The 22,001-nt window shown below is 45.2% G+C and overlaps 1 protein-coding gene across 3 annotated transcripts in view; it reads left to right on the top strand.

Annotated features, from left to right (window-relative positions):
- Positions 1-22,001, top strand: part of KMT2A (lysine methyltransferase 2A) — a 151,202-nt gene that overhangs the window by 16,838 nt on the left and 112,363 nt on the right. For 2 of the 3 annotated variants that reach the window (XM_068240848.1, XM_068240847.1), the window contains exons 2-3: positions 15,666-15,735; positions 18,610-21,206. In XM_068240848.1, coding sequence (XP_068096949.1) covers positions 15,666-15,735; positions 18,610-21,206 — 2,667 coding nt within the window. Of the gene's footprint in view, positions 1-13,595; positions 13,663-15,665; positions 15,736-18,609; positions 21,207-22,001 lie in introns of those variants that run through there. The other variant, XM_068240849.1, reaches the window with a different exon arrangement.

Here is a 22,001-nt window from a genome sequence, read left to right as displayed (position 1 = left end):
GTGTACGGCGATACCACGTGTGGCACTTTTTTTGCACTCTAACTGCGCTAAGGGGCCCAAAGTCCAATGAGTACCTTTAGGATTTCACAGGTCATTTTGCGACATTTGGTTTGGACAAAAAATAAAATCTTCTATGAACTCACCATACTCCTAACGGAATACCTTGGGGTGTCTTATTTCTAAAATGGGGTCATTTGTGGGGTTCCTATGCTGCCCTGGCATTTTAGGGGCCCTAAACCGTGAGGCGTAGTCTTGAAACCAAATGTCGCAAAATGACCTGTGAAATCCTAAAGGTACTCATTGGACTTTGGGCCCTTTAGCGCAGTTAGGGTGCAAAAAAGTGCCACACGTGGTATCGCCGTACACAGGAGAAGTAGTATAATGTGTTTTGGGATGTATTTTTACACATACCCATGCTGAGTGGGAGAAATATCTCTGTAAATAGACAATTGTGTGTGTGTGTGTGTAAAAAAAAAAAAGTCATTTACGGAGATATTTCTCCCACCCAGCATGGGTATGTGTAAAAATACACCCCAAAACACATTATACTACTTCTCCTGAATACGGCAATACCACGTGTGGCACTTTTTTGCAGCCTAACTGCGCTAAGGGGCCCAAAGTCCAATGAGCATCTTTAGGCTTTACAGGGGTGCTTACAATTAGGCCCCCCCAAAATGCCAGGACAGTGAACACACCCCACAAATGACCCCATTTTGGAAAGTAGACACTTCAAGGTATTCAGAGAGGAGCATAGTGAGTCCGTGGCAGATTTCATTTTTTTTTGTCGCAAGTTAGAAGAAATGGAAACTTTTTTTTTTTTTTTGTCAGTGTCATTTTCCGCTAACTTGTGACAAAAAATAAAATCTGTGAACTCGCTATGCCTCTCACTGAATACTTTGGGGTGTCTTCTTTCCAAAATGGGGTCATTTGGGGGGTATTTATACTATCCTGGAATTTTAGCACCTCATGAAACATGACAGGTGGTTAGAAAAGGCAGAGATGCTTCAAAATGAGAAAATTCACTTTTGGCACCATAGTTTGTAAACGCTATAACTTTTACCCAATCCAATAAATATACACTGAATGTTTTTTTTTTTTATCAAAGACGTAGCAGAATAACTTTCGCGCTCAAATGTATAGGAAATTTTACTTTATTTGAAAAATATGATGCAAACAATCGCGCTACAATCTCACAATCCTTTTAGATAAAGACGACCTCCAGGGCTCACCCAGATCAGTCCATCCAAATCCACTGTGTTATCACTTTAAGAGATAGAAAAAGAGTTCCATAGTGTAATACTGTAAAGCTCAGATCATATCCTTCACCAACAATATACACCAGGTGGATTCCTCTCCCCTTTTACTGGTCACCAAGTGAGTATAAGGCTCCCCCCCCCCCCCCCCCCCCCGAATAGCCCGCACCCACCCAGTAAACCTCTTCACTAAGAGGTATGCATAAACGCTCAGAGGGGGTCACATTAGTCAACTTTGCATCCAGGGAGGGGGTCCGTTACAGACCTCAATAATCCAACCACTAGGACTCAAATAAATTTAAAATAGTGAAGTACAGTTTAATAAATATATAGGCCAGCGGTATTGCACTTACAGAATGTCGGAAGTTTATGCACATATAACAAGTTGTGTTCCTGGGACACCGCTCTCAACGCCTCCACCTCCGCCCGTTCATAGCAACTCAAGCCACGCTGCCGCAAATGGATCCCTCTCCTCGGGAGAGAAGGGGAGAGGAATCCACCTGGTGTATATTGTTGGTGAAGGATATGATCTGAGCTTTACAGTATTACGCTATGGAACTCTTTTTCTATCTCTTAAAGTGATAACACAGTGGATTTGGATGGACTGATCTGGGTGAGCCCTGGAGGTCGTCTTCATCTAAAAGGACTGTGAGATTGTAGCGCGATTGTTTGTATCATATTGGATTCTTGAAGTTTAAGTGACTTTTTGCATTGCGCTCCACTAATTGAGATTGTAATTTATGCCCAAAGCGCGGTTGAACCTGTTTTGTATTGTTTATTTGAAAAATGTCAGCACAGAAAGTTAGTCATTTTTTTTTTTTTTTTTGATGAATATAATCAAAAGTAAAACTCGCAGCAGCAATCAAATCGCACCAAAAGAAAGCTGTATTAGTGACAAGAAAAGGAGGTAAAATTCATTTAGGTGGTAGATTGTATGACCGAGCAATAAACTGTGAAAGCTGCAGTGGTCTGAATGGGAAAAAAGGCTCTGGTCCTTAAGGGGCGAAAAGACTGTGGTCCTCAAGTGGTTAAGTACTAAATTTACACTGTACACGGTAACATTTGCAAATGTGCACTGACAGAAAAATTACTTCATACTAGAAGATAGGTAGGTATGTATGTATGTGAGAGATCGGACCTAATTTGAAAGTCAATTTCAGTCTTCATATGCCATGAAAGCAAAGCTTGGGAAACTAAAAAGAGATCAATTTTGCTATAATTCTGATGGGGATTGGAATAGAAATTCTAGTCACGGGCCTCGGGTGTTGAGAACATGCCAAAAATCTGAATAAACTACACACCTTGGCTCCCTTTTTAATATGCAACCCATTTTATTCAGGGGTTATTAAGTTTCCTGTAACACAGCCATGTGAGACTCCCATTCATAGAATATTGGATGGCAATACACAGTATGATTTGGCCTGAAAGCATATTTGTGCCATGTGTGCCTCCTATAAAACACATGTACTGAGTCTGCTGCCTGCCCAGCTGATGATGTGCTAGGCGGAGTAAAAGGGAGTGAAAGCCTGCCACCCGCCCAGCTGATAACGCGATAGGCTAGGTGACGGAGGGAGAAATGAGAGCCTGTGGGCGGAGTGATGACGAAAGGAGGAGGAGGTGGCACTAGACGGAAGGAGAAGGTGGGAGCCGCTAAGCTGCCTCAAGCGGCAGATGGAATGTCTAGCTTAATAATTACACTGCTGCACAGCGGAGGGATATTGTAAGAAATCGCCACTTTAGCGATCACTGAATTGGCGTGAACAATAAATCGTTCATGCCTACTAGAGTATCGTGGTAACAAAGTAAACAGAAGATCGATATTGGTGCAACTTCATAAATAAAAGCATTGGAGAGCTACAATGCTAATAGGATAGACAAATATCATGGTGTGAGGTCCAGAGGTCGCAGACCCGGGTTATCAGTATAGTTAAAGGGATCCTTAAGCCTAAACAAAATGGTTTTAATCACCTGGGGCTTCTACCAGCCCCTGCAGCTGTCCAGTGCCCTCGCAGTCACGATTGGATCCTCCGGTCCCCTGCCGCCAGCTACTTTCATTTTCGTCTGACAGGCTCGCTGTGCCTGCGCAGGCCTGGACGCGCGTCTCCTTCTACACAGTCCTGCCTGCAATAGCGCCCTGTGCAGGACGCTATTGCGGAAAGAAACGCGTAGAAGGTTACGCGTGGCCAGTCCTGTCGGCAAACTGAAAGTAGCTGGGGACAGGAGGATTTGAGCGAGACTGCATGGACACCAGACAGTTGCAGGGAGCTGGTAGAAGCTCCAGGTGAGTAAAACATTTGTTAATTTTTTTCTTAAAGGGGTTCTGTGGGGGTTTGGTAAGGATAAAAACTGTCACTTACCTGGGGCTATCAGCCCCCTGTAGCAGTAATATCCCACGCCGCTCTCCGCCGCCGGTCCCAGTCTAGCGCGGCATGCCGTCCAAATGCGGCTGTGCTCGCTCCCGCCCACGTCATCAGAAGCTTACTGCGCAGGCACAGTACAAGAAAACTTCGTACTGCGCCTGCGCAGTAAGCTTCTGATGACACGAACGGCAGCGCGCATTATTCGGCGATGCCAGATAAATAATGCCCGATGCCAGCGGTGGGGAACGGCAGATCGGAGGACGGCATGGGACGTTACTGCTACAGGGGGCTGATAGAAGCCCCAGGTAAGTGGCGGTTTTTATCCTTAGCAAACCCCCACAGAACCCCTTTAAAGGCGAACTTCAGCCTAAACAAACATACTGTCATTAAGTTACATTAGTTATGTTAATTAAAATACTCACCAAAAGGATTATTAGGAACACCATACTAATACGGTGTTTGACTCCTTTTCGCCCTCAGAACTGCTTTAATTCTACGTGGCATTGATTCAACAAGGTGCTGAAAGCATTCTTTAGAAATGTTGGCCCATATTGATAGGATAGAATCTTGCGGATGATGGAGATTCATGGGATGCACATCCAGGGCATGAAGCTCCTGTTCCATCACATCCCAAAAATGCACTATTGGGTTGAGATCTGGTGACTGTGGGGGCCATTTTAGTACAGTGAACTAATTGTCATGTTCAAGAAACCAATTTTGAAATGATTCGAGGTTTGTGACATGGTGCATTATCCTGCTGGAATTGGCTATCAGTGGATGGATACATGGTCATGAAGGGATGGACATGGTCAGAAACAATGCTCAGGTAGCCCATGGCATTTAAACGATGCCCAATTGGCACTAAGGGGCCTAAAGGGTGCCAAGAAAACATCCCCCACACCATTACACCACCAGCTTGCACAGTGGTAACAAGGCATGATGGATCCATGTTCTCATTCGGTTTACACCAAATTCTGGCTATCAAGACTCCTCAGACCAGACAACATTTTTCCAGTCTTCAACTGTCCAATTTTGGTGAGCTCGTGCAAATTGTAGCCTCTTTGTCCCATTTGTATTGGAGATGAGTGGTACCTGGTGTTAGGTCTTCTGCTCTTGTAGCCCATCCGCCTCAAGGTTGTGCGTGTTGTGGCTTCACTGCTTTGCTGCATACCTCTGTTGTAACAAGTGGTTATTTCAGTCAATGTCGCTCTTCTATCAGCTTGAATCAGTCGGCCCATTCTCCGACCTCAAGCCTCAACAAGGCATTTGTGCCCACAGGATTGCCGCACACTGGATGTTTTTCCCTTTTCACACCATTCTTTGCAAACCCTAGAAATGGTTGTGCTTGAAAATCCCAGTAACTGAGCAGATTGTGAAATACTCAGACCGGCCCATCTGGCACCAACAACCATGCCATGCTCAAAGTTGCTTAAATCAACTTTCTTTCACATTCTGACATTCAGATTGGATTTCAGGAGAGTGTCTTGACCAGGACCACACCCCTAAATGCATTGAAGCAACTGACATGTGATTGGTTGATTAGATAATTGCGTTAGTAAGAAATATAACAGGTGTTCCTAATAATCCTTTAGGTGAGTGTAGATGGGTAATATAATCTTTTACCCACCCTGTTTCAAAAGAACAGGCCAATATTTGTGATTTCATGGGGGCAACCATCTTTTTTTTTGGTTGAAAGGAGGTGACTGGGAGCATAACACAGTTCCAACTGTCCAGTGTTCTAATCATCCCTCCCAGTTGCGTGCGCTAGGATTCACATCTCAACTTCAAAATTTTTAAAAACAAATTTGCTTCAAAACAGCAGGAGAACCTCAGAAATTCCATCATGGTTTGTACAGCATCAGGGGAAAAAATGCCTGGGCAGTTTTATTCTGTGCAGTTAAAAATGAGAATTGGGTAAGAAAAATATGTTCTGATGCTGTGAAACTGTTAAAGAAACACCAAGCCTTTTCAGTGCTGCTAAGTAGATTTTCAGTCTGGATGTTCACTTTAATTACCTCTTTAGAGAGTCTGAAGCGAGAATAAATCTCGCTTCAGACCTCATAGATAGCAGGGACACGTGTGCCCCTGCTAAACTGCCGCTATCCCGCGGCTTAATGGGGGTCCCTGATCCCCCAAATCCCCTCGTTTCAGCGGGGGAGCGCTTCCTGGTTGGGGCAGGGCTAACCGCCGCAGCCCTGCCCCACGCGCGTCTGTCAGCGTGCATCTCCGCCTCTCCCCCACCCCTCTCAGTCTTCCTTCACTGAGAGGGGCTGGGGAGAGGCGGCGATGCGCCGCTGATAGACGCGACTGGAGGCAGGGCTGCAGCAGTTAGCCCTGCCTCCAGGAGCGACCAAGTCTGCGACCAAGTGTTGCAGTGGGGGGTGAAGGGACCCCCGTTTAGCGGCGGTTTAGCAGGGGCACACGTGCCCCTGCTAACTATGAGCTCTGAAGCGAGATTTATTCTCGCTTCAGAGTCTCTTTAAGCCAAAGTTGCCAGGTTTTGGTGAATACATCCATAGTATCATTAATAATCGCAATCACTCTCAGATATGAGAATATCAGTACTAATAGTCTTGGTCATATCACAGTGGTGGCTAACCTTGGCTCTCCAGCTGTGGTGGAACTACAAGTCCCATTAGGTATTGCAATACTCCACAGCTCTAAGCATGACTCGGGGAGGCAGAGGCATGATGGGATTTGTAGTTTTGTCTTAGCTGGAGTGCCAATGTTAGCCATCACTGTCATATCAATTGAAAGTGTCTGACACATTCTAGCTGTATGTAGCCTGGCAGCCTTGGCTATATGCTGAGCCAGTCAGTGGGCAGGGAATTTCCATTCCTGTGGTTTGTCGCCCATCAGCAACATAAACGGATCAGGAGAAATGGTTCTGTCCAGGACTGTACTGATGAGATGCAACTGCTGACCAATAACTTTGGACCAAAGGGCAGAACCGCCAAATGTGGGAGCAATTAGTTTCCCTTCACAATGTCCATCCCTACTTTTAAAGTGGACCTGAACTCTTGCACAGGACAAAGGAAAGCATATAGGAATGCACACTGTATGTATTTAGAGCATTTAGCCTGTCTAATTCCCCCTCGTCTGTAGCTAAGCACTAGTTGTAATTTGATCCCTCATCTGCCTGCCACAGCAGAGAGCTAATTGGTAAACACAGGATGTTAACAATACAGTGTTGTCTTAGCTGGGTGCTCCACCAGATATTTTTGATCAGCACCCGGCTGTCATTGGATCACCACCTCATCCTCCGCCAATGCTGTAAGTGGAGTTGCGCCAGCCCTGCATTCCACCGTCGCGCACCACCAAGTTACTTTTTCACCCCATCTGGCTGGAAAATAATCTGGGGAGATTACTGTAATATGTCTGCTTCCATGAAAGAAGGAAGTAGACACTGCAGATTTATTGCAGGATTTGTATCAACTGTAATGAAGTTTTTTCTTTAAAGGTTATTATGCAGTTGCATATGCTTTTTAGAGCTGAGAGAAAGTTCTCAGTTTAGGTCTGCTTTAAAGACCACAAGAAGCAGACTGCAGAGAGTCCCTGTGGAATAGACCTAGGCAGGTCTATGTAGCCGGTGCACAATCCATCTTTGGGTCACCACTCCACACATGGTTCAATGAAGTAAATATGAAGGAGGCACTCAATTGGCTTCAAACTTGCGAGTTATCAAATCCCAGTAATACACGACCTGTTTCAGGGCATATCCCCTTCATCAGGTGTACATTGAATGGCACACAGTGAATACATACTCCTAACCACCACAACCTAAATTGGACCACCTCCATCTTGTCAGCTGACAAGATGGAGGTGGTCCAATTTAGGTTGTGGTGGTTAGGAGTATGTATTCACTGTGTGCCATTCAATGTATGTACACCTGATGAAAGGGATATGTACCGAAACATGTCTTTTCATACTGGAATTTGATAAAACGCAAGTTTGAAGCCAATTGAGTGCCTCCTTCGTATTTACTTTACTTGCCTCCTGCAAAATAAGTGCAGGGTTTCCTTGAGATCCCAAAAATGTCAGGGTTCCTCAAAAGTAAAAAGGTTTGCACCCTTCCTCTGCACACCCAACCAGCACCCTCACCCGCCTCTACACTTCAACTCAGCACCCTCACCTTGCCTCTGCAAACCTCACTGCATCTGCACGCCCAGTCAGCACCCTTGCCCTGCCTTTGCACACTCAGCACCCTCACCTTGCCTCTGCACACCCACTCGGCAATCTCTGCCTCTGCACCCTCACCCCGCCTCTGCACCCACTCTGCACTTTCCGCCTCTGCACCCTCACCCACCTCTGTGCCCTCACCCTGCCTCTGCACCCACTCCCTGTGCCCTCACCCCTCCTCTGCACCCACTCCCCGTGCCATCACCCAGCCTCTGCTCCCCCACTCTGCGCCCTCACCCCGCCTCTGCACACCCACTCTGTGCCCTTACCCCGCCTCTGCACCCTCACCCCACCTTTGCACACCCACTCTGCACCCTCACCCCGCTTCTGCACACCCACTCAACCAGGGCTGTGGAGTCGGTACAAAAATCTTCCAACTCTGACTCCTACTCCTCAGTTTGACACCTCAGACTTCGGGGACCCAAAATGGCTCCGACTCGGACTACTCAACTCCGACTCCTTAGTCCAATACTTACCAGGGCTTTGGATTTTGTACAAAATCATCCCACTCAGACTCCTCAGTGTGTGACATCTCCGACTCCGGGTACCCAAAATTACTCCGACTCCACAGCCCTGCACTCAACACCCTCTCCCTGCTTCTGCACACTCGCCCTGCCTCTGCACACCCACTCAGCACTCTCTCCCTGCCTCAGCACCCTCACCCTGCCTCTGCACACCCGCTCAGCACCCCTCCTCTGCACACCCACTCAGCACCCCGCCTCTGCACCCCCACTCAGCACCTTCGCCTTTCCTCTGCACACCCACTCAGCACCCTCACCCCGCCTCTGCATACCCACTTAGCACCCCCTCCCTGCCTCAGCACACCCACTTGGCACCCTCACCCCGCCTCTGCACACCCACTCAGCACCCTTTCCCTACTTCTGCACCCTCACCCTGCCTCTGCACACCCACTCAGCACCCTTTCCCTACTTCTGCACCCTCACCCTGCCTCTGCACACCCACTCAGCACCCTTACCCAGTCTCTGCACACCCACTCAGCACCCTTACCCAGTCTCTGCACACCCACTCAGCACCCTTACCCAGTCTCTGCACACCCACTCAGCACCCTTATCCAGTCTCTGCACACCCACTCAGCACCTTTACCCAGTCTCGGCACACCCACTCAGCACCCTTACCCAGTCTCGGCACACCCACTCAGCACCCGCATCCTGCCTCTGCACCCTCACCCCCCTTGCCTCTAGGGAAAAAACTGATAGTTGGTAACAAAAAAAATCACATTGCACATGCAAATCCCCATAGTGCATGGCAAAACTAGAAGGATTCGTATGCGTTCTTGCATCAGAGCAAATGCCGGCACGCGTCTCCGGACGTACACTGACACTATTGGAAACGCACCCTTTCTGATTCTGAAACCAGGATAATTAACACACAAATGGGTATTCTCAATAATATGTTATGATGTGGAGTCATAACAGGTGCTGTTAAATTATAAGACAGTGCTTCCCAACCCTTTTCATGTTGTGGCACAACATTACAATTTATCATATACTGTATTGCAAATTAAAAGCTATCAGTAACAGACCTCAGTTACCCAGTGGTAACTTCCCAGTGAGATCTCCTGTGATGGACCTCTGTTGGGGTTATCTCCCAGTGATGGGCTCCTCCAGTGGTACACACGTAAGATATCTGACGTCTCAGCTGACAATCGTTTCAGGGCCTATCCGGTCCCCTTTTCTCAAAGCATAGGCAGATAAAACATGTACATGTTGGGTGTTGGAACAATAAAAGCTGCTTTGTTCCATGTAAGTGTGTGGATCCCTCCTTTTGATTGTCTGTATTGCCTTGCTATGGGGTTCCAGCATCAACAGCCACTGATCAGCAGGTGTGCGCTTCATTTTGATTGGCTCTTCCAGTGGTAGACACTAAGCACTAAGGTGCTTACTAATGATACAATCTTGATTTTAGAGTTTTACCAAATGTATGTAGTAGACCCCCAGTGGATAACTTGCTGGCTTATGTGTTCTTGTGGGACTCTTGTCCCTGCTTTCATTCTCCTGCTTTCACTAACTCCTCCCCCACCCCGCCTTCCTTACCTGCAGTGATAACACTCTCAAGTTCACACTGTGCGGTGCTGTCATTTAGAGATGGCTCGAACCTCCGATTTTCGTTTTGCGAATTTCCGCAAAAAGTTCGGTTCACGCAAACTTTTGCGAACCGTATCAGACTTCAATGGGGAGGCGAACTTTGAAAACTAGAAACAATTATGCTGGCCACAAAAGTGATGGAAAAGATGTTTCAAGGCGTCTAACACCTGGAGGGGGGCATGGCGGAGTGGGATACACGCCAAAAGTCCCAGGGAACATCTGGATTTTATGCACAGCAGGATTTAAGGGCAGAAATCACATTTTATTGCTAAATTGGAGGCCTAAAGTGCTTTAAAACTTCTTGCACGTGTATACATCAATCAGGTAGTGTGATTAGTGTACTGCTTCACACTGACACTCCAAACTCACTGTGTAACGCACCGCAAACAGCTTTTTGTGTAGTGACGGCCGTGCTGGACTAGTGCACACCATGGCGAGAGTGCAGGCCATGGCGGTTTTCAAGCCCATATGGTCGCTGGGCTGTGGTAGCTCAATGATAGAACAGTGACTGTCCAGCTGATCGAATTTGGTCTGTTCACAATAAAGCAACAACCTTATTATCTTGGGTCAGGTGTGCCCCGCCCCCCCAACACTCATATAGCCGGCGGTCATTGCTTCATTGTGATACGCAAGCCCCTTCCCCGCGGCAAGGTAACGATCACGAAGGGGAATTGACACGTATATGCCTTTTGATTTGTTGTTGCAGCCGCAGTGCAGCCAGAAAAATTAGGCAGGCATGTACAAGAGCCAGAAAAATTATAGCAGCGGCCTTAAAAATTCAGGAATCCACCTGGAGTCCTGGACTCTGTTGGTGGTGGGCAAGAAGGCAGTCAAGTGGCCTCCAGGCAGAGATGCTGTGTGGGGACTGACTTAGTCTTGGGGCAGGCAGTCACACGGCGTGCAGGCAGAGATGCTGTGTGGGGACTGACTTAGTCTTAGGGCAGGCCTGACCGTGCTTTGCAGACCACGTGGTCAGATGGACCCTTGACCCAACACTTCGTGCCAGAGATGACGCCACTTGCCTTTCAACATCACGGTACAGTTTGGGTATAACCTCCTTTTTTTTTTTTTTTTTTTTTCTTTCTTTTTTTTAAAGAAATAATTGCGGCCTAGTATCTTCCACTGCGGTGTGTGGCTTTGCTTTTGCGTGCTGCTTTTCCTCAGGTGGTCATCCCATTGCAATTTGTGCTTTGTCATCATGTGCCTTCGTAAGGAAGTTGTCCCTACGCGGGTCTTGGTCTTTCCACGGCTCAATTTTTGGTGGCAGAGAGTACAGATGGCATTGTTCTCATCTGAGGCAGACTCAAAAATGTCCACACCGCTGAGCCCTGGGGTGAAGGCACTTTGGTGGTGGCAGACGACTGTTAAGTGGGGTGCCAGAATCAGAGTAGGAGGAGGAGGAAGATATGTCACGGTTCCGTGCGTAAGATGAGGTGTTCTGTGTTAAATAGTCAACTACGTCCTTACTATCTTGGGGGTTGATGGCACGCGCCTTCTGAACACTACTTTGGTCCAGGGCCGCACGACCTCTAACAGACCTGCCGGGTTGTCTGCCTCTGCCTGTTTTGTCCATATGGGGGGGGGGGGGGGGGAGGGTGAAGTGAAAGATATGCACTGACTTGACTAATAGAATGTGCAGTCACAGAGGTGCAGTGAAAGGTATGCAGTGACTGGTATTACAATACAATGTGCAGCTGTCACACACGTGCAGTTAACAGGTATTCACTGACTGGTATATTAAATGGCATGCGGTCACACAGGTACAGTGAACAATTATGCAATGACAAGTATTACAAATGTGCAGCTGTCGCGCGCACACACACAGGTACCGTGAACAGGTGCAGTGACTGGTATATAATATAACACTGCTTGCGGTCACATAGGTAGGTGCACTGAACAGGTATGCAGGGATTGATATTACAAATGTGCAGCTGTCACACACAGGTACTGTGAACAGGTGCAGTGACTGTTATATAATATAACACTGCGTGCGGTCACGTAGGTAGGTGCACTGAACAGGTAGGTATGCAGTGATTGGTATTACAAATGTGCAGCTGTCACACATAGGTAGTCACTGAATGTGTTGGGCCTGGCAGTGGCACAGTAGGAATTACCAAGGGGCCAAGGGCCAGCTGCGACTGACAGGGCTGTGTAAGTGTCTGTGGGACACACACAAAAACATTAGATCACAAGAACAACATTAGCTCTCAAAAGAGCTGTTGAGGGGTGCTTTTTAGGAATAGGTATCAGCAAGGAGCAAGCTAACAAGCCTAAAAAGAGCCTAACTTCCATATGTCTCTCTGCAGCAAGCTCTCCCTTCTCTAATTACTGCAGCCACACGAGTGAGTGAAATGGCTGACGCTGCCTGCCTTTTTATAAGGGCGGGGCAGGGGGCATATAGTTCGTGAACGCGAACCACCGAAGTTCGAATGCGAACCATTCGGGCCATCTTTACTGTCATTTGATGCAGTGCACATTGTGTGTTATCCACATAGTAATGTAAATAGGACATTAACCTTCATGTTTTTGTTCACAGTACAGGAGAGTATTTCCATGCATTGCAATATTACATGTCCAGGAATATTTTATTGGACTCCGCACACTATTTCCTGCTGGGTTGTATAGTATTGCAGCTGTCATCCGCATTATAATATGTTGTCGTGCATGGCGTCACGTTTGTACGCGCGTTTGTGTGAACAGATAGGTGGGAAACATTGATGTGAGTGGCTGGTGCATAGCGGCAAGTGGAGCATGCACACCAATCAGTGGTGCAGAGGAGAGGGAGAGTACTTGGTATAATTGTTGTTGTATTTCATTGGATTTATGTAAATACATTTTTATAAGTTATTGTTATGCTTAGCAGCAATGTTAAAATAAAGAAGCTTGGAACTTTTACAAAGGGAAACTAACCACGCTTCTACAGAATGAAAATTAGAAAAAATAATAGAAAGCATTTACTTCTGCCTGTAATGAATGACTAAGATACTTGTATTTCCCTGTGGTTTGGCCAGTGAATGCCAATGCGCTGTAATGGGACTAGGAGAGGAGGTGCATGAATGCCTGCAAATAGAGATGAAAACTGAAGGGTCTGCATTACACACTACAGAGCTTTAGTCAGGCCTGCTGAATCACAGCTGATCAAGAGTCACAACCTCTTCCAAGTGGATGAGTCATATTTGCAGTTCTCAGAAAACCAGACATTTTAAACCTAATTCACCAAAAATGATGGGGAAAAAAATGTTGCTGATGTATTCAGTTAGCACTCCACAGAAGTATACAGATTTCCATTAAATGCACACACTATCTCCTAGTTTTACAGATCAGCAACACATGAAATAAGTCAAATTACCCTCATGGTTTTCAAGTAAAACTCATAAAATAATATCCAAAATCGTCATCTGAAGGTGGGTTTTATAGAATGGCACTAAAAGGACCCTTTTCCATTGCAAGTGCAAAGGGAATAAAGTTGTTTTCACTTTGCACCTGCTCTGCGGGCTTGCTTGGTTTTTTTGGGGTGTTAATGGAAGATCCATTGAGTTGCATGAAATGTCAGTTTTACAAAGTATGCTGCATTGCAATCGGCGGCATAGTCATAGCAACAGCTATGGGGCCCTGGAGCAGATTGGGGCCCAGGTGGTACTTGATGTGTGCACTATTAACTTTCCTTTGTTTCTCTACCATCAGAATTTTGTCTCGGTGCCAATGGACTATATACAGTGTACATTGCATGGAAATGTAAAGTGCCCAGTCAGCTCATATCCATAGGTAAGGGGCAGGTGGCATTGTGCAAGAGTGCCTAAATCTAAAGGCCCCAAGAACATTTTGCACTGGGGCCCCAGTCTCTAGCTACACCACCGATTACAATTTCAGCTAGAATTGCATTGCCACACACGCAGTAAAAGGAAGCACCATGAGTTCCCTTATAAAGCATGTGTCCTTGCAATTGACATTGTGTGTATGTGCTCTTCAAACCCAATGAAATCACTTGGGAAAAAAAAGAATCTAACCTCATCCCAGGGTTTGGATAATCTCACGCACTCTGAAAATTGGGTCAAGCCCATGCTGTGTAAAACCGGAAAGATCTCTTACCCTTCAGCGTAACCTGTCCCAGTTCCCTCCAGTTTTAGGTCATCCTACCAAGAGCTTGCATAGAGAGTCACATAGGCTCAGGTTGATGAGCAAACGGTGCTCGATTAAATTGTCTGCAATTGGGTAACAAGCTGGCAATTTACTCATTTGGGTCATATCAGATCACAGCAAGTATTGCTTTAAAGTGGTATCGTCACCATAAAAATCAAATTTCAACAGCAACTGGTCTGTGTATTAAGTGATAAAGATGCTAAGCCTGCATTCAAAACTTTCAAAACTTTTTCTGGTGTTATGATTTAGAGTTATCACATACTTAAGGAACACTGGCCCTTTAGTAGTCAGCTGCCAAAGAATTGCATGCTGGGGGTTCTTTTTATCTATAATCTATTCCCCCTCTTCCCTTTATTTCCCTGCCAGCTGCTTATCTGAAACCTAATCCCCCTACTCACTTGTGTTTACAAGCAAGGCTAAGGTGACTCAGCGATTGGAGGAGACAAGAAAAAAGTATAGTGCAGAAATGACATCATGAGTTAGCCTTAACGGTGGTCAAAAAACATGGCCCCCACCAGGAACAGAATTCTCGTCCTTTACTATATAACATTCACTGAAATCAAAACGTGGACAGTATAATACATGTTATGTAAGTAGATCAAGTATTTATCTACTTATATGTTTTTTTTCCCTGGCATAGTATGGCTGATCCTACTGCTTTAAAGGACAACTGAGGTGACATGATGATAAACATGTCTGTACAGTGCCAAGCACACACAACTAGGCTGTGTTTCTTTTATTTTCGTTCTCTGCCTAAAAAAGTTAATCGGGTTAGGGACCGGGTCAGACTATAGCATAACCCTCACTGATAAGTAATTACAGCCATAAAACTCTTTTCTGTCAGTAAATGGCTTCTGAGAGGGGTAGTACTGCGCAAGTGCAGAATGCTCCCGGCAAAGGGAGCAAGACTGAGCATGCCTGGGCTGGACTGCGCCGACTGCCCCCGACTAGGATTTTTCAGAGCCAGTTGTGAGAAGAGGACACCTTGGGAGCGGGCTGGAGGAAGCCCCAGGTATGTTTTTATGGCGGGGGCCCAAACTCTAGTACACTTTAAAATGTGTTTTTTTTATTTACAACTTCCTTAAAACTATGAGAGTAACTGTAACACTATGTGAAATGGTTTTGTTTTGCTTATAATAAATGCCATGTTTTTGGATTTTACATCTTAGACCTAAATAGACCATTGCTCATACATGGATAGTGCATTTTGTATTGTGTAAATGTTTAAAGTGTACCAGAGCTGAACTAAAAATAAAAATCGATACTTACCCGCGGCTTGCAGCAGCATAAGCCCGCCTGAGTCCCACGCCGTTGTCCTGCGGTCTGCCATTCAGGCCCGGTAATAGGCTCAGTTGGGTTCAGTCTGGGTCTTCTGCGCATGCACGTACCTTCCTGCACATGTGCAGTAGACCCATACTGAAGTGTCTGAGCCTATTCCCGGGGCTGATGGCGGCTGAACGGCAGACCGCGGGAGGACGGTATGGGACTCAGTTGGGCTTATGCTGCTGCAAGCCATGGGTAAGTATCAATTTTCTCTATTTAGTTCAGCTCTGGTTTATTTTAATATGAATATAGTGTAGTCTATAACAATCCAACTCATACACTCATAAATCTATCTCTATCTACAGGACGATGATTTTCTAGGATTTGGGCCAGATGAAAATATGCATACGCGAACCCCTGCGAAATTCCCAACAGGTAACTGATTTAAAAACTGTGTAAGTGTCCATACAGCATAGTTTATTCTGTACCATTTCAAGTATGGAGTCATGCTAAAGGACCACTATTGTGAAAAATTGTAAAATACATGTAAACACATACAAATCAATACCAGTACCAGAGTAAAATGAGCTATAAATTACTTTTCTCCTATGTTGCTGTCACTTATGGTAGCTAGTAGAAATCTTATGCAACTGATAGGTTTGTGACTTGTCTTGATCTCTTCATGGGGATTCTCAGTATTTTATATTTTCCTTACAAAAGCACTCACTGGATCGGTATTAAGATGCAGGCAGCCTCCCATCTATTTTCACACTATTCTGGCTGTTGGACTGATGAGCACATGCCGTTCACCAAGTGCTTTTGAAAATAAAGAAAACCCAGAGAATTCCCCCTGAGGAGATGGACATGTCCAAAACCTGTCAGTTCTGTCAGATTTCTACTACCTACTGATAAAGGCAAATAGGCCTTTGGTCTGGGACCCTTGAGAGCGATTTTGGCACTTACAAACGGAGTGATTTCAGGAGCAATTTTAGGCAAAGCAGTTTTGTGTCCTGTTTTTCCTTATGAAATCCATCCAAAAATATTCCATGCTGGGTGATTGTGATTTTGGCAAATCGCTCCAGTTTAAGCATGTCTGTGGGCTTTCAATAGAGAGGCACTTTTGAAATCGCTGGAGATTCCTAAAGAGCATAAATCGCTGCTGAAAGCTCTGTAGTGGGTCCCAGGCCGTTTGAAGGGTACAGATTATGTCCAATATTTGAAGTGTTTCCCTGTCAGGCTGACTCCTAAATTTGAGAATTGTTTTTGTTTGTTAAATTTATGGAAGAACCAAAACATTTGTTACGTGGCTATATAAACTATGTAAAATTAGATTGTCAGCACTGTATAAATACACAAGAAAAATAAATTCATCCAGGTCTGAGCATGGAGGGTTGAAAGCAAAGAGACAGCATGCGGCAGGGTTCATTAATAGCAATGGGGCCCGATTAAAGGAGACATTTGGGATCAGTTGCATAGAGGGATAGGACAGAAGGTGGTGGGGAGGATTAGCGATGAGAGCTGGATAGGAAAGTGGGTAGTATAGACTAGTAATAAATGAGAGATGGGTGGGTGAGAAGAGCTGTAGGTGACTTTTGTTGCATGTGGAGGGTGAGCCAGTTGGTCTGTATGCAGCACAGTTTGAGCCATGTATAAACTGTCTCTGCGAGAACTAATCAACCACATGTGTAATGTAATGCTTAGCCCAAAGTGTAATAATAAAAGCTAAAAAAATATACAGTATATTCAGTATGGTATGAAAATCTCACCTTTGTTTTTTTTTTTTAGCGGCATAAATGTGAAGTATGGGCGTGAGCCATAAAAAAATAGGACAAAACTGACACCAAGTAGGAAAAAAATACAAAAAAAAGTTTAAAAATGCGGGTAGTGGGGGAATTACCTCCCATTTGAAAACACTATTTGTCTGATTTCAGATAAACAAAACTTTCTTGAATCCTCCTTAACAGGATCTAGGAGATGTTCCTGCTGTCTAAGTAACAGGCCAAGGATGAGTTGATATATAAAGAACATATTAAAGTATCATTTTTAAACTAAAAGGCTATATTCTGACTCCAACATACTTAATATGTAAATATAAATCCAGTTTTTTTGTAAATATCCATTTTATTTTTTTCATTAGGTGGGCTTTAAAGTGTACCCGAGGCCTAAGTAAAAAAAATTGCATACTTGCCTAAGGGGAGGAAAGCCCCTGGATCCTAATGAGGCTTCTCTTAGCATCCAGCGGTCCCCCGTTGCCTCTCACATTATCTCTAAAGATTACAGACAATGGTTTGTCAGTAATCCGATTGGGGCCGTGCTCCTCTTCTGGTGCACACACAGCTCAGTGCTACTGCGCAGGAGCAGGGCCGCGCTAGTGCCAGAAGAGGAGCCTGGCCCCAATCTGCAGGATGGTCCTGACAAGCGGTGAAAGGACCAGAGGATGCTGAGCAAAGCCTCATTAGGATCCAAAGGATCCTCTCCTTGGGTAAGTACAGTATGCGATTTTTGTACTTGCGCCTCAGGTGCACTTTTTAATGCCTTCCTAATGGAAAAAATGGTTGACTTGTGTTTCCATATACAGTGCTTTGGAGTCACACTAGATTATATTTGAAGGAGAACATGAAACATTTTAACCACTTAAGGACCAACGGTCTCTGGGCACTTAAGGACTAGAGACCGCTGGTCCAATCCCCGACAGAATCCCGAAGAATCGCAGCACATACCCGTCGCAACCGCCATCATCGCCGCTCGCCGGACCCCCAGGACATAGACTCTGCCTGTCTCTATGACGGCAGAGTCATGTGAGCCGGTCAGGAGCAGCTTTCATTGGCTCCTGACCCTGTTTTTCAATGTAAGCCAATGGGAACAGCTTACGTTGAAAGACAGAGCCAGGAGCCAATGAAATCTGCTCCTGACCGGCTCACATGACTCTGCCGTCATAGAGACAGACAGAGCCTGTGAGATGCGGCGAGAATCGTCTGGTTTGAGTGGCGCGATCGGCAGGGAGCGGCGGAGACGGCGGATGCATGCTGCAGACAGTGATTGAAATCTACGCCCTGCCAGCCAAAAGCCCACCAAAACAGGGCGTAGATTTCAATCACTGCGGTCCTTAAATGGTTAAACTATTCCCAAAGCATCACTTGGTCCACATTTATAAATGCTTCTAAGGTTGAGTGCTAGTGATCTCTTCTGGTGAAAACTCTTACACCTTTATACAGGTTTTATAACATGGTGTTTCTAAATGTTATATCCTTAAATATTTCCAGCTTGATTTTATGTTTATCTTTTTGTTTTTTGTCTTCTCTATTTTAGATCAGTCAACACCAAGAAAACCACGTGGAAGGCCGCGCTGCAATGTACCCAAAAGTTCTGAAGCTTCTTCCAAGCCAGCTGAAAACCATAGTCATGTCCCTGCCAAACAAGAACTTAGACCAACAAATAAAACAAAGAAGCCAGACAGTATGCCAGAAGAGAAAAGGAGAGGAAGACCACCTGCACATGGTAATGTCAAATTAAAAGTTACACAGGAAGTCCCCAATGAATCAGAACCCACTAAAACGCCGCGTGAAGAGAAAAAGCGCAGAAAGCCCTCTGCTGCCTTCAAACATGCTGCCAAAATAAAGAAACTCAGAGCGGTCAAATTGTCTCCTTTGAAACCCAAATTCAAGAATGATAAACTTCAGCTTGGAAGAAAAAACACTGTTCAGATTGTTAGGAGACGTGGCAGACCTCCATCTTCTGATAGGTTTAAAACAAGCCAACCTGCAATCCTTTTAAGACAGACTCACCCAGAGAAGTCTCAGAAGGCACGCAAAGAGGAGCCTCTCCAAACATCAAAAGAAATGGCCCGAGTCTCTGTACGGCAAAGCCCTCGAAGAATCAAGCCTGTACGAATAATCCCACCTTCCAAGAGAACTGACACAACTATTGCTAAGCAACTGTTGCAGAAAGCTAAAAAAGGTGCACAAAAGAAGATGGGATTAGAAGCAGCGAAACTTCGAGGTCGTAAGGGTGGCACGCAACTTAAGAATATTCGACAGTTTATTATGCCTGTAGTGAGCACTGTTTCTTCCCGTATCATAAAGACGCCTCGAAGGTTTATTGAAGATGAGGACTATGAGCCCCCTATGAAAAATGCTAGGATGGAGACTGCTCCAAGTGGACGTTTTAGTTTAGCTTCTTGTGAATCTAGTGAGAAGTCAAGTGCACTCTCGCAGCAGTCTTCACAGGCTACTTCAGATGAGTCTCGCTCAAGCAGTCCTAGCATAGACACCTCAACAGAATCACAGGTTTCAGAGGAATTGACTGCAATGACAGATGCCACTGTACCAGTCGCAGAGATTCCATTGTCCTCTCCGCAGTCAGTACTAGAAAGCAGTGGAGTGAGTACGAGGAATCGACGTATTGTCAATGGCAGCAGTAGTGTTAACTCCAGGCAGGCAAAGAAAATTTCCCAACAAGCACATCAGCAGGTTTCTCCATCTCCACCACCCCCACTGCTAAGTCCTCCAACACCTTTGCAGGCCACAGGATCCCTCTCTGATCATTCTTCATGGATTTTGCCTCCCACAATTCCTATGGCTACACCTTTCCTCTCTGGTTCACGCATGCATGAAAAGCGGAGGTCTATATTGAGGGAACCAACTTTTCGATGGACATCCTTAAAACATTCCAGGCTAGAGTCTCAGTATTTTTCATCTGCTAAATATGCCAAAGAGGGCCTCATCCGAAAACCAATATTTGACAATTTTAGGCCTCCACCGTTAACACCAGAAGATGTAGGTCTGGCTTCTGCTTCTGGGTTTAATCCGGCTGTAGTAGCACCTGGAAGACTCTTTTCTCAACTCCATAGTTCTGGTGCTCGATTTGATGTACATAAAAGAAGCCCTTTATTGCGTGCACCAAGGTTTACTCCCAGTGAAGCACACTCCCGCATATTTGAGTCAGTCACACTTCCATCATCCCGTGATCCATCTGGTGGAACATCTCTTATGGGTTTAACCTCTAGAAGGAGGAGGAGAAGGGTGTTTAGTCCTATTCGCAGTTCTGAACCTAGGTCACCATCTCATTCCATGAGAACACGGAGTAGAAGAGAGAACAGCAATAGTGCTACACCCCTCATACCTCACTCATCCAGTTCACTTCCAGGCTTATCTGTTAGTTCCCGTACCACCAGTGCCTTAAGCTCCAGCTTTTCCTTCTCTTCCACTTCAATTCCTACAGCACCTGCGGAGTCAGCAGAGCGGTTTCCAAAAACAAGGAAGCAAGCCAGCACTTCAGGAGAGCCGTTCTCATCCAACAGTTCTTCTTCCCTCTTTCCATGGTTCATGAGTAGCTCCCCATCAGAAAGAATGAAAAATAAGACAAGAGTTTCAGATGAAGTACCCAAAGAAAGGGATGGCGATAAAGCTAGGGAAAAAGAAAGAGAAAAGGAGAACTCTCATGACTCCAGAAAAGATAAGCGCAAAAAGGGTACAGTGGCTTTAAACAAAAGTGGTAAAGTTAGGGTTGAGGGAGAGGCAATTACTGAAATTACCCCAGCAAAAATCTTATCAAAAAAGAAACAAACGATGGCAGAGCCCCCATTAGCCACTAGTCCACCATCCCAATCGGCAAATATAGTTTCAGCTAAAAACAAGTTTTCAAAAAATGTTTGTGGAAATGCTGACAATCATGATCTAAATTCTAGTGCCAAATCCCCACCCACAGATGTCCAAGCACCAGTACCTGAACAGCCTGCAAGTCCTGTTAAATCCACTGCCACCGCCATCAGTTCAGTACTGGATCAAGCAAACAAATTTCTTGCTTCAGAAAAGCACATGGCCACCCTCTTGAGAACAGCTAAACACCAGTTGCAAAGTATAGAGAAGAATAAATTACGGAAACAGACGGAGCAGCCTCAAGCCCAGGTAAGCCTTTTCAGATTTCGCAAGATGCATCTTCTGGGCATCACTAAAAATGCTAATAAAATGTGTGGTTGTATGTATGCAGTTCTTTTACACAATCTTACTTCCAAATGTACAGGGACTTAAATTACAAAGGCAATTCACACAACATTATTATTTATTTTTTATTTTTTTACAAAGCAAAGGAGGAAAAGAGATGAGCAAAAGAGGGAAAAAAATCTTTAAGGTGGCCACTAATGATACAATCTGCTGAACAATTGTTTCGAACTATTCTTTGTATAACCGATCGTAAATGATTGTTTGGCACCACTAATGGGCAAAAATCTTCTAACCAATCCGATCAGATTAATGAAATCAATCCAGATTTCGGTTCAATCCCATCAATCTGATCGGATTGGTTTGGAGATTTTTGTCCATTAGTGGTCTCAAACGATCATTTACGATTATTCATATGAAGAATCGTTCATCATCGTTTGTTCAACACATTGTATAATTAGTGGCCACCTTAACCCTGTCAGTGTGGTGTAGAAAAAGTGCCTCACGCAGCGTGGGGGGAATCATGTTTATTACTGGCACGCAAAGCCAGAGGGGTTTTTTTTATTCCCTTGTTTGAAGAACCCCCTTTTTTCACATATATAGATACCCAGGTTTATCCAGATTGCTTAGGGCCCTATATCACACTGAAAATTACTGCGAAATCGCCACTATTTTGCAGCAATTCCGTTTGATTCTTGTTCAGGGAGCGATTCTTGCAAATGCAATTGCAGCAAAATTTTGCCACGATTTTCCATATGGAAC

Source organism: Hyperolius riggenbachi, chromosome 6, assembly GCF_040937935.1.
Source record: "Hyperolius riggenbachi isolate aHypRig1 chromosome 6, aHypRig1.pri, whole genome shotgun sequence".
In the NCBI taxonomy this organism is placed as follows: Eukaryota; Metazoa; Chordata; class Amphibia; order Anura; family Hyperoliidae; genus Hyperolius; species Hyperolius riggenbachi.
This window is presented reverse-complemented; position numbering and strand designations above follow the sequence as displayed.